The 12,126-nt window shown below is 46.7% G+C and overlaps 1 protein-coding gene across 1 annotated transcript in view; it reads right to left on the reverse strand.

Moving 5' to 3' along the window:
- The window catches only part of LOC118771438 (adenylate cyclase type 1-like), a 44,207-nt gene that overhangs the window by 5,511 nt on the left and 26,570 nt on the right, over nt 1–12,126 (reverse strand). Inside the window, exons 8-15 of the mRNA XM_036519436.1 lie at nt 10,687–10,842; nt 8,319–8,513; nt 6,535–6,632; nt 6,346–6,430; nt 5,668–5,757; nt 3,887–4,143; nt 3,040–3,166; nt 251–367 (exon numbers count right to left, since the gene is read on the reverse strand). Of these exons, the coding sequence (XP_036375329.1) occupies nt 251–367; nt 3,040–3,166; nt 3,887–4,143; nt 5,668–5,757; nt 6,346–6,430; nt 6,535–6,632; nt 8,319–8,513; nt 10,687–10,842 (1,125 nt within the window). The remainder of the gene's footprint in view (nt 1–250; nt 368–3,039; nt 3,167–3,886; nt 4,144–5,667; nt 5,758–6,345; nt 6,431–6,534; nt 6,633–8,318; nt 8,514–10,686; nt 10,843–12,126) is intronic.

Consider the following 12,126-nt stretch of genomic DNA (forward strand, 5'->3'; position numbering starts at 1 on the left):
TTTGAGGTTTGAGGTTTGGGGTTTGGGGTTTGAGGTTTGAGGTTTGGGGTTTTAAGGTTTGGGGTTTTAAGGTTTGGGGTTTTAAGGTTTGGGGTTTGAGGTTTAGGGTTTGGGGTTTGGGGTTTGGGGTTTGGGGTTTGGGGTTTGAGGTTTGGGGTTTGGGGTTTGGGGTTTGAGGTTTGGGGTTTGGGGTTTAGGGTTTGGGGTTTTCCGGGTTCAGGCTCAGGGATGCTGTTGGGGCAGGACTCACCATGTTCCTTGGGTTGGACAGCAGGAAGTGTTGTGCCACATGGGCAGGAAGGAGGTTGAAGAGGATCCTTTTATTGTCCAGCTTTACCTTCTCCATGCCTTCTCTCTCCTCTTCTGCCTGAACACACACACACACACACACAAGCACATTTTATGGTCAAATAGATATTATTGAAATTAGCAGGCAAATCCATCTGTATACAATGAGTTATACATGTCTAGTTAATACCCCCTGGGTTTAGACAGTAATATAACAGGGTAAGAATATAAGAGGCTGGGGGAAAAAAAAATCATGAAATGAAACAGTAAAATTTGCACATAAGTATTACTAGGTGAGATGTTAAAAATCAGTGTTTTCAGTGGATATAGGGGTACATGACAGATGGCTGTTATGCACCTCTTAAGTTCAAAATACAGTACCATATCTGAATTCCAGACACAATGCTGCCATTGTACTTTTAACTTATAATATAATAAATGCTTAAGCACAAATGCATTTGTGCAACTGCGTAGCAGATTGCTGCAGGGAAGTATTACAATTTATAAGGCTATCCAATAAGCCTGATTTGTTTAGTTTACCCGCTGTTCAGAAACTTCACCACTAGAGGTCAGTGAAGTTGTAGCAAGTGCAGAATCTCCATGCATAGATTGACATTGTACACAGAAGGCCTGAGGGGTGACATATCAGAGCACATTGGTCTTGGGAAATTAAATCCTAACCTATAGCTCACTTCAGTAATCACTTGTTCTATTAGAAAATATATTTTGATGTACAAAATATGCATATTTGTGGCTTACAAAAGCTTCATAATGTAGAGGGTGATGCCGAAATAGAAGAAATATTCAAACTGTATTGCATTTTATGAAGTCCTGGGGTGAGGGTTGCATTTGCATACTCTTCCATAACAAAAAATACAGCTTTATAATGTGATTCACTACACTCCATATCCATATGTCATAACAGCCTCAATCCACATAAATCCAACCTCACCCGGTGATCTAAGGGTTCCTTTGCCACAGTTAACCCTAATCTGAAGACAGGAAGACTCCTTGTTTAGGTGAAGGTCAGACCTGGCTTTGGTTATCTCCATCCTCTCTTTGACTTAAGCACATCGTGTACAGCCAGTTCAGAAGAGAAGGCCTAAGGTCGGTCTGTGCCTGCACTCAGAGGACAATACCAGCGATTGATTCATTCCACCGTGCTCTCTCTGCCGGGTTCCCCTGAAGGGGGGGAAACACAGAGGAACCGGCACATGAAATAAAGCCGAGCAGGCTCTTCTGAAGGGCCTTTGATACGGGCAGTGAGGCCTTCCAGCTGGCGGGGTGGGGTGGGGGAGGTGTCTCTCTGTCCCCTCCTCTCCCCACAGGCCTGGGGGGAGGGGGGGCAGGCCTTTCATCTGGCGTAGCCTCATTTAACACCGCCTGTGCTGCGAGGGCCCATGGCTCTGAGGGACGCGGTGCTGCGAATCCCTGCGGCCGTCTCTGCCCCTGTCCCCAATTCAGAGTCAGACACACGACCCTGCCCTGCAGCGGGCCCCGACACCGCTCAACACAGGGCTCCGGAGAGGGGAGGGGGATGCGCTCAGAAGCTTCCGTTTATACGTTTATACCTGCCAACAGGTGTGCGTGCGTGCGTGTGTGTGTGTGTGTGTGTGTGTGTGTGTGTGTGCGTGTGTGCGTGCGCATGCACATGAGTGTGGACCGATAAACCACATGAGCCACACGAAAAGGCCTGTCTTTAAATTTAGTTCAAAAATGCAAAATTTACAATTCAATGTTCTTAATATGTTTATCAGTAATAAACATTAAAACATACTTTTATTCTGAATAATGAATTAATGATAACAAAGAGATCAAGTTACACTGAAAAGTTTACCTCAGTTTATTTCACATGAAAAACCCTTATCTGAATTTTGCAGTAAGTTCTGCAAATGGTTGCCACCACCGCCGAAAACGCGCAATGTGACTGTGACCCAGTTGGGTCTCTGTAACCTTATCGCGTGTGATTGATCCAGGCATATGGCCAAATGCACTGCTGGCATCTGTGCGGGGACCGAGAGCACACCAGCCAGGACAGAGCTCAGGGCAAGCTTCGGCGTCAGCCCCTCTCCCATGGTGCATTGCTGCTGGCCTGGCTTCTAACAGCTGTACGCTGTGCAGAGTGGCAGACTCGCCCACAGAGAGTGTGAGGACACCAGACCCGTGGCCTCAGAGCCTGAGAAGGTACGCTAGCGCCGCGCTAAATATAGAAGCAGCGCAGACACAGTGGCTGCCCTGGCCTGATGCTAACGTCCAGACAGGTAATGCGCAAATACCAGTGAGCAAAAGCACTTGACAGCCCCACCTGAAAGCTCCTTAAAGCAATGACCGAACAAACGCTCGAACAGACACTCCTAACTGTGGTGGGCTCTCCTAAGAGCGATGGGCAAGCGGATATACAGTATACTAGCTCAAGACACGTTTAGAGCAGAGAATGAACACACTGAACAGTGGGTAACACACACAGACGCAGACCCAAATGTGCATGCACACACACACACACACACACACACACACACACACACACACACACACACACAAACACACAAACACACACACACACACACAAACACACAAACACACACACACACACACAAACACAAAGGTGTGCACACGCATCCCAACTTACACAAACACTCAAAATTACAGGTGCACGCATTCGAGCACACACATGTACTCTGTCCCGCATGTTTGAGGGAGGTTCCTGTAACAGACGCCGTGATTGGCTGGGGCGGTTGGCGGGAAGCTTACCTGCGCAGCCCAGAGGTAGTCCAGCCGCAGCTTCAGGTCCAGCTGCCTGGAGTGCAAAGCCAGGGCGCTGGTGAAGAGAAGGATCGACAGGATTGGCTCAAAGCCTCGCACGTAGAAAGGCCCGGCCCTGCGGAAAGAGGGATGGGACATTCAACGCCGGCAAGCTGCAGCTGCTGTTCCTCACGGGAGATCTCCAACTCACTTCAGACTGGAGAGGCTCAAATAATCCCCTCCGCTATCAGTCATAAGAAAACCACTCACTCCTGGGGTCGAATATCAGATATGCTGCTGAGAATTTAATCATTTCAGATGTGTCCTTATCTCTATAGCCTGTCAGCAGCAAAACAATTCAGCCTCTGCAAACGGTGGGTAGCCCTGCAACTGTATCTGTATAATTAGTCTCACGCCAAGCCACGTAGGCCATGGCTGGCGGTAAACACCAGCACAGACGCTGTGTCTCCTTGATCTGAGATCAAGCATTTACAGTCACTCACACAGCAACTCGCAAGGCAGTTGGAAGCTGGAACAAGGGAAACCCAGGGAAAGTTTTTAGTCGGACAAGCACAAGAAGTTTCAGTGAGCCTTGTAAAGACCATTGACTGAGTGTGCACTTAGTCTAACTGAACATATTAACTGGGGTTCATTTGCAAATAATTCCTGATTTTTTTTTTCTTCTTCTTCTACTCAACACATACTTCTAATTGAGGATTTCAGTCCATCTTAAAAAGTTATGTTGAAACGTTAAGTAAGGTGATTTGCATTGTGTAAAGTCATTGATTTGAAGGGTGTGGGAACCCCCTCGGGCATTAACACACTCCCTGCGGCGACTGACAGAGGGAAGCCCCACCCTGCCGTCTTCCTGAAGCCGCTGATCTCCAGGACGACGATGTATAAGACACTGAGGAGGAGGAGGAGGGTGATCTTTGGCAGCCAGGAGACACGCAGGAAGAGGGCGAGGGTGAGCGTGCCGGCAGCGCAGCACAGCAGAGCGTAGCGGGCCCCCTCACAGGGCAGCTCCTCCATGGTGCGGTTGGCCCCGCCCGCCTCGATGATGGTGATGGCGCTGGAGGAGTTCCCGCCCCACAACCACGGCATGCAGCCCACCTGGGGGGATAGGGGGGGGGCAGGGGGGCAAGATTGGAGACGGGGGGACGCGGAGGCCGTGTGTCAGTGAGGTAAATAACAACCAGCGCGGTGAGGGGTCAAATCCTAGGCGCTCTGCTGCTGCTGGAGTTAAGCTTTCAGCGGATGCTCAGCTTGAGCTGCATACATTTCAGGGGAGCAGTGTGGTGTAACGGTGAGGAGCAGGGCGAGCAACTGAAAAGTTGCTGGTTCGATTCCCTGCTGGGACATTGCTGTTGTACCCTTTAGTAACGTAATTAATCCGCATTTTCCTTAGTTAAAGTCCAGCTGTGTAAATGGATAAAACTGTAATCTGTGTAAGTCGCTCTGGATAAGAGTGTCAGCTAAATGATGATAATGTAAAAAAAAAAAATTGTACAAAAGCTGTCCGAATGTATGATAAAAGGAATGGGAAATCTGTTGAATAAGACCTGCTAAGCAAATGGTATCTGTCAAAGGAGTAGAGTCTGAGATCTGTGTGATGGACTCCGTGTTTTATGAAGGAGGCTAACTGCCACATGGAGCATAGGCTGGGGGTTTGAGACTCAGGCTGGCCTCTGCCATTTTACTCTGACTACTTCGCCTCAATTGCTTCAGTAAAAAGTACTGGCTTCTTGGCCAGTGACAGTAACACATTACAATAAGTAACAGTAATAACACACTGTATATGTAAACACAGGCCTCAGTATGTTATGAGGGATACCTCTGGAGATCAACTCAGCACATAAAATATGCAAAACCCATTGTAAAGCACAAATATTCGGGCAACAACACTGTCATCGGTCAGCTGGGGTAAATGTTGACTCAGTGAGGCAAACTGAAGAACATAAACTACTCTCACTTAAGATCTAGGACAACAAAAACTGTTTAATTCCAATAAATATGAGATCTATGTTGTCCACTTTGGACTACTTTGGAGTAGTGTATTGTGTATTGGATTGTATAGTGGATGTACATTAAGTTGGACTGGACAAATTCAAACTGACGTTTTGACGATATTGTACAATATACAGTTACTCAATTGTTACATTGAAACACACGCACACGCACACGCGCACGCACACACGCACGCACGCACACACACGCACGCACGCACACACACACACAGAGGCCTCAGCCCTAACATGAAATGGTTACTGCTGAAATGTGCTGTCAATCATTGGCTCATAGGAACCAATCAAAACACTCTGCCTCCCACAGTAACAAATCTCTGATTGGTTCAAATTAATGAGTATGTGATATCTGACACTGGCCCCTCCCATTATGTAAATATTAGTTTCAAGGAACCAACTGAAGTCTGCGGAGGAACACAACCCAGGAGGGTCAGTGCCCTCCAGGGATGAGAGTAGACAGTTTGTGCTCTGCAGACACCCTGACACAAGGTATCCTTATACTGCATTGGAATTTCTTACATTTCATAAAATCAGCCATAAATAATATGACTGGTCAGGTGCAGCGTGTCGGGTATGTAAGCGTGACTGCATTCCACGTGAAAGGTAAACTTACCACGCACGCCTGGGCCACGGCGTATATTAGGAGAACTATGAACATGCACAGAACTGTTCTGATCTGAATAGTCAGACAGCCTGGAAAGCACTGCAGAAAGGAGGGGAGAGGGAGAGGGAGAGGGGGAGAGAGAGAGGGAGAGCGATCATGCTTAAAATTCACAGACAGATCTATTTCTAGTTTAGCTCATTAAAACAACTTACGAAAAGTGGCAAACAAAATCGCGCTACCGCTGAGAATAATCCTCAAAGAGAGGAACACAAGAGGTGTGCCGTCCTGTTTAGTCACCCAAAACGCTCTTTCCCTGTGATGTCAAGTCGGTATCAGAATACTACTGTATACCTACTTTGCTATATACATATTATATAATGTTATTACATTACCCCTCCTAAAACATATCTAAACCTGTCAGGGTAACAGGTATAAATGCAAAAAAAAAAACACCATAAAGAGGATCCAAGGAAATACTTCAAAATGAGTAAGTAATAGAGAAGCAATTTTTGCCTCAGGCCACAGAATTGATTTTGACCTAATTGGGTTACTTTTTTCTTCCCATCAGTGGATTGGCGGATTAGTTTTATCAATGGAAAACGCACATCACTTCAGCACGTTTAGAGAAGGGAAAGAAAAGGCACTCAGCTATTAAAACGGGGGGAAAAAAAAGGTGAAAGATGTTACCTGTATTCTAGTGATGTGCAAGTACATGATGCAAGCCACGAGGAAGCATATGCAGAAGACGAGTAGGACCAGGACGACCGTTCCCCTGGAAACGGGAGGAGAGGGGGGCAAAGCGAGGGAGCGTGAATGAGCACAGAGGTAAAGACCTTCCTCGTTTCATCAAGCGGAGCAGAGCGGTGTGGTACGTACTGTGGGATTATCAGAAGGTAGACGAGGCCGAATAAGGCAGCTAGGATGAGCGAGAGGACCACGGCACTGATGAAGTGCTCGTCGTGCAGCTGATGGTACTGTGGGGGGGTCAAAGGTCAGAGGTCAGGGGGAGAAAAGGACACAGGATACATAAGGGGCTGCGACAAAACTGGCTGTCCATTACATTATTGTCATTAAGCAGATGCTCTTAACCATTACTACATTACATTACATTATTGGCCTTTAGCAGACATTCTTACCCAGAGAAGCTTACAGATTTTAGTTTTTACATGTTATCCATTTATACAGCTGGGTAGTTTACTGAGGCAATTATGGATTAAGTACCTTGCCCAAAGGTACACTAACTCAGTTGGATAGCAGTTGGGGCAGCAGTCTCAAATGTGGATTTACCTCCCCTATTTTCTTGTCTATGGCAGTGATTACTATTGCAATTGCAGACTAATCTATTAAAAACTGTCTTTAACTATCTTTTGCTTCCACACACACACACACACAAGTTTTCACCGTTTCTCCATACTAATAGATTTCTCTTTCTCTCACGCTCTCTCTCTTGTGCTCTCGCTGCGTCTGTCTCTCTGCCTCCTGCTCTCTGACAGATACACAGTAAGAAGATCTCTTAATTCTTCTATTTCTCTATCTCTCTCCCACACACACACACACACACACACACACACACACACACACACACACACACACACACACACACACACACACACACACACACACACACACACACACACACACGCAGAGCAGAGCTGTAGCCTCATTACTGACCCCCTTGGCTCCCCACCCAATTGAAACGACCCAAATCTTGCCCTTCTTTAACGCTTTGACTATCAAGTGGAGGCAGAAAACTAATCTTTATATTGTCAGGAGGATGCGGTTGGAGTCAGCCGCTTCCCATGTGACCAGTCTCTTTCTGCATCGCAGATGCATGCAAAGCCAGGAGTCCAAACACACACACACACACTCACACACACACACACACACACACACCAGAGCACACATATATACACGCACACAAACATACCCTAGCACGCGCAGACACACACACACACGCACGCGCACGGGCACAGGCACGTGCACGCACACGCACATACTCTCACACACACACGCGCACACACACACACACACACACACAGAAGCCACGGGCCTAAACATTACTCATCATCTTTGCTCCCAGACAAAGCCTGAGACATTTACACATCTCCTTCTCACACACCCACACCCTGCGACACGTCGCTCCTGGTTTCAAAAGCACACGGACGTCTCCAGATGGAAGATTAGTAATAACAGCAGACTCTGACAGTTTGCTGGGAGCCTGAGAGATACACAGTCTGTGGTTTAGGGCCGCTTCCAAACAGCATGGGAGGACCGAGAGAGCAAACAGTGCAAACTCCAAGGACGACAGGTGGGAATGTCAGCATAGAAACAGAGCTACTAGACCGGTCCCCGGTTATAATCCCCCCAAGTACGCACGAGTCAGGAAGCCATACTGGGGTAGGATCAGACTCCGGATCTATGTTAGAATTTGAATATATTAAACAAATTCCCTCTCTAAAGCAGAAGCTGCTGTGATTCTTCAGAATTGGGCAGCTGTTGGCATCTAGTTAGAACTCCAAACCGGAAAGTTTTGTGCAAGTCAAACCAAGGTTTCAACTAATCTAGGACAGGTGCAGAGGTGCACAGATATGCAAAGGTATATGAGGCCTACAGGAAACGGGAAAAGGTGTGTGTGTGTGTGTGTGTGTGTGTGCATTCACCTTCTCCTCACGCTCGGCGCGCTTGTACATCAGCGTGACGAAGTGAAGGTCGGCCATCTCCGACTCGGTCTGCCGCGCCTCGATCAGGCGGCCGATGTAACGGTTGACCCGCGTCCCGGGGCTGCTCTGGGCGGCGTTGGCGGAGAAGGACGTGCGGTTCCTCAGCTTCTCCGGCGCGGTCCGCAGCGCCCGCCTCTGCAGGGCGGACAACCAACGGGGGAAGGGTCATACGGGGCAGTGGCCACGCCTACTCAGCCAAGACGGGCCAATGGCAGGTGTAGTATGTAAGATGGCTGCAGAGGCAGCCTGGTCACTTTATTCATGAATCAACAGGTGACAATGGCGCTTCTGTCACCTGCTCAAAAGATTCACTAGCGCTGCTGGGTATTGAGAACAGTATATCAAGTCAATATAACCACAGATATTATATGTATTGACCAGGTTGTCAGCTCTGTGTAACTTCACGTTGACATCTGTCTCTGCTGAAGCTATAGGTATTCGCTATAGGTATTAGCTATAGGTATAGGATTCGCTGGCGCACAGTGAACATTCCAGAAGGAGCATGTCTAAAATAGTATCCATAGCTAGAATAGCAGCACAGATGGCAGTGGAACCTTCTGTTATCGACCGGAACCTACTAGATGGAGGATGGAAGGAAGGCAGAGCCAAATATCTGGTCATAATGTAGAATATCCATGATATAACCTTCTATGACCTGCTTGATTTAACCAGAATGTTCCTATATCCAGTTTCCTCACCGCCGCCAGATCCTATTGACTCAGCCACACAAGCGTGGAGCTGGAAATTCAGCATTGCTGAAATGAAGAACGATGGCCCTTGCCGCTCTAGGGGCGTAAACACTTGCGAAGACTGATTGTGGTTCTGTTTATGGGAGCCTCATGGTGCAACCTGAGCCCGACTTCAGCGAAGTCGATACCAGAGAGCAGCAAAACAAAAATATTGTCCAGGCACAGACAGCATAGTGCTGGAAGATCAGGGGTGGTTTCTAGGAAGGGGCTATGTGGAGCGAATTTCATCGATAAACCAGCAGGAGGCCAGGCAGGGGGGGGACAGGGGACAAGATTTGTCTTGGTTATAAAACAACGAGTGTCATGTTCCATTATAGGACTGGCCTTGCTTGCTGGTCTTATGTCAGGCCTGCCTTGACTGGCCAGCCTTGTAAAGGTCTGGCGACAGCCATGCACTTAACTGTGTTAATAATATATGGACCATTTGCATTCAAAAGAGAACATTTGCTGCACTCTGATTGAGCGGGTCAATCACCCCCGCTGCTTTTGACTGCTCAGTCTCTGAGCATACATTATCTCAGATTAGAGCATGGCTGTCACCGCATATAGCCATACAGCCCGCTATACAGCCGATAAGATAATCTACAGTGGAAGACACACAACACTTTTCCACAAATTTGTGCCTCATCAAGTTCCTCATCTCGTCTCGTCTCGTCAGTGTTCTTCTTCTTTTTTTTGTTTTCTTTTCCTCCTCTTTATCCAGCAGGCTGTCTGTGCATCAGACTCCTCCGCCTCAGTCTGCCGTGAAAGGCAGAGGAACAGGAGGCCTAGAGGCCCTCTGTCCCTGAAACGCTCCTCTTTTGTGGACATAAAGCTTAGCCTCACACAGCAGCACCATAATTCACCGATAGGCAACAAGCAATATTTTTACACCAGCTTAAGCAGCTTACAGTGAACTGAGCTCATTTGAATCTGACATGAAATGGCCTCCTTCCTCCTCACCCCACCCCCCACCCCCTTCTGAACCCAGGCGTCCGAGTATCCCTGGCATAATGAACAGATAACTGGCGATAAAGAGCCGTTCCTGTCACACAACCTGCCGGCAATGAAAGAGAGAGGGACCTGGAAGTGGGTCAGATTTGGCTATGATATCCGCTGCGCTCCTTTGAGCCAAGTGGCGGTGCAATCCCCCCCGCGCTCAGAGAGGCTGGTGGCTGGATTGAGAGATGGAAGCCAGGCACTGCTGGCCAGGGAGCCAGATTTTCACTTTGTGGGGCATCAGATGCAGGCTTAAATGCTCAGCTGTATCGCTGCACAGATTGGTGTGGATATGAGAAGTAAAGACACGCACACACACATGCACGGAGGCACGAACACATGCAAGCACACAGGAACACATGTGCACACGCACGCACGCACGCACGCACGCACGCACACACACACGCACACACATTTCTGTACACAATCACAGACATATTCACAAATATACACAGAAAAACTCAATCACTAACACATACAGTACACACACACACGTGCACAAATGGAATCACAGACGCACACTCAAATACACACACACACTCTTTCCTGGCTGGCAGTGAGCCAGCGAGTTCAGCCCTCACCTTGTCTCCGTCCTCGCAGGTCATGACGTTGGAGAAGGGGATCTCAGCCCTGAACATCTTGCGGCAGTGCATGAGCTGCACCAGCAGGTAGCACACGGTTTTGAACTTCATCTTTTTGGCAGGTTTTATATCCGAGAGGATTAATCCGGGAAATATCTGTCAAAACAAAACGCGTGAGAAACACAGATGAAGCTTACGGGAATGGACTTACTATGGTTTGGTTTTTAGGAACACTAAGAATTGGGTCAAAAAGGCACAAGTGAAACCTGTTTTCTCAGGCCTATGAACACTGAAAAGTTAAGGAGGTTGACTTCTAAACTGAAAGACACGGCTCCATTCCCTGCATATGGCTTTCGTGCCCTTGAGTAATGTACTTTGAATTGCTTCAGTAAATATTTAGAAATTTTAGGGCTGTGTCATCTCTTGACAGGGGCATCTGTTATGCAAATAAATAATAAAATTCAGAATCAAAATGAACACAAAAAGCAGACCTAGGATTCCTTCTGAGGCCTGTGACATGGATAGGTTTTGCACAATCAAAGCCCAATGACATTCTGGATGAAATAACATTCAACCCAATGCACATTAAAACATTAAACCCAATATGATACATATGCAGTGTGGTTGACTGTTGTTGAAATATCTAACACATAACAGATATAATATATTCAGTGTTTTATGTATAATATCAAACAGCTTACAATACACAACATTACAATACAATACAATATCATTGAGAGTATAATGAATCACATACATGAAAGTGGCTGTTTTTGCTTTATCTTCCAATGTACGCAGACTATAATGATGTATTTAATATGTACTTCATACATTCAAGATTTTATATTTTTACGTATTTGTTTTTTTTCCTGGTGTGGTTATGACAGCAACACATACGTGGCACCTTAGGTCATGTTATTACAGCTATATTAATACTATATTTGAGAGGCTCCCATTTTTGGTGCAGTTGATCCCATATGAATTCTTCTGGGATAAAAATGGAATATATAAAACAATCAGGTTTTAATTGGAAAGCTACAAACACCAATGGATGCCAAAAGCAAAACAAAAAAAAAGTTGCATATATTCTGTAAACTGTCACACTGCCAGAGCTTCCACATAGTGCTTTTTGAATTATCCACACATACCAGCAGGATTCTGAAAGGGCACTTTTTAAAAAAGACATCTACTTTAGTCTGACCAAATTCTTTAAATGGATTTATTTAAAAAAAAAAAAAAAAGGTATTCAAAAGAGTGTCGGAGTAGTGAATCGTGGGTAGAGACACGTTTCACGTGTCACGCTGAGCTCTCTCTCGAGTTCTACACAAAGACACACACCGTCTTTGATGTGGCAAACCTCTAAATGGAGTTTGTACTAGAGAGGGGAGGCTAAAACTCTGACAGGATGCCTTTTAGAACAAGTCCAGGGAGTAGTGTATG

Source organism: Megalops cyprinoides, chromosome 24 (assembly GCF_013368585.1).
Source record: "Megalops cyprinoides isolate fMegCyp1 chromosome 24, fMegCyp1.pri, whole genome shotgun sequence".
Lineage (NCBI taxonomy): Eukaryota > Metazoa > Chordata > Actinopteri > Elopiformes > Megalopidae > Megalops > Megalops cyprinoides.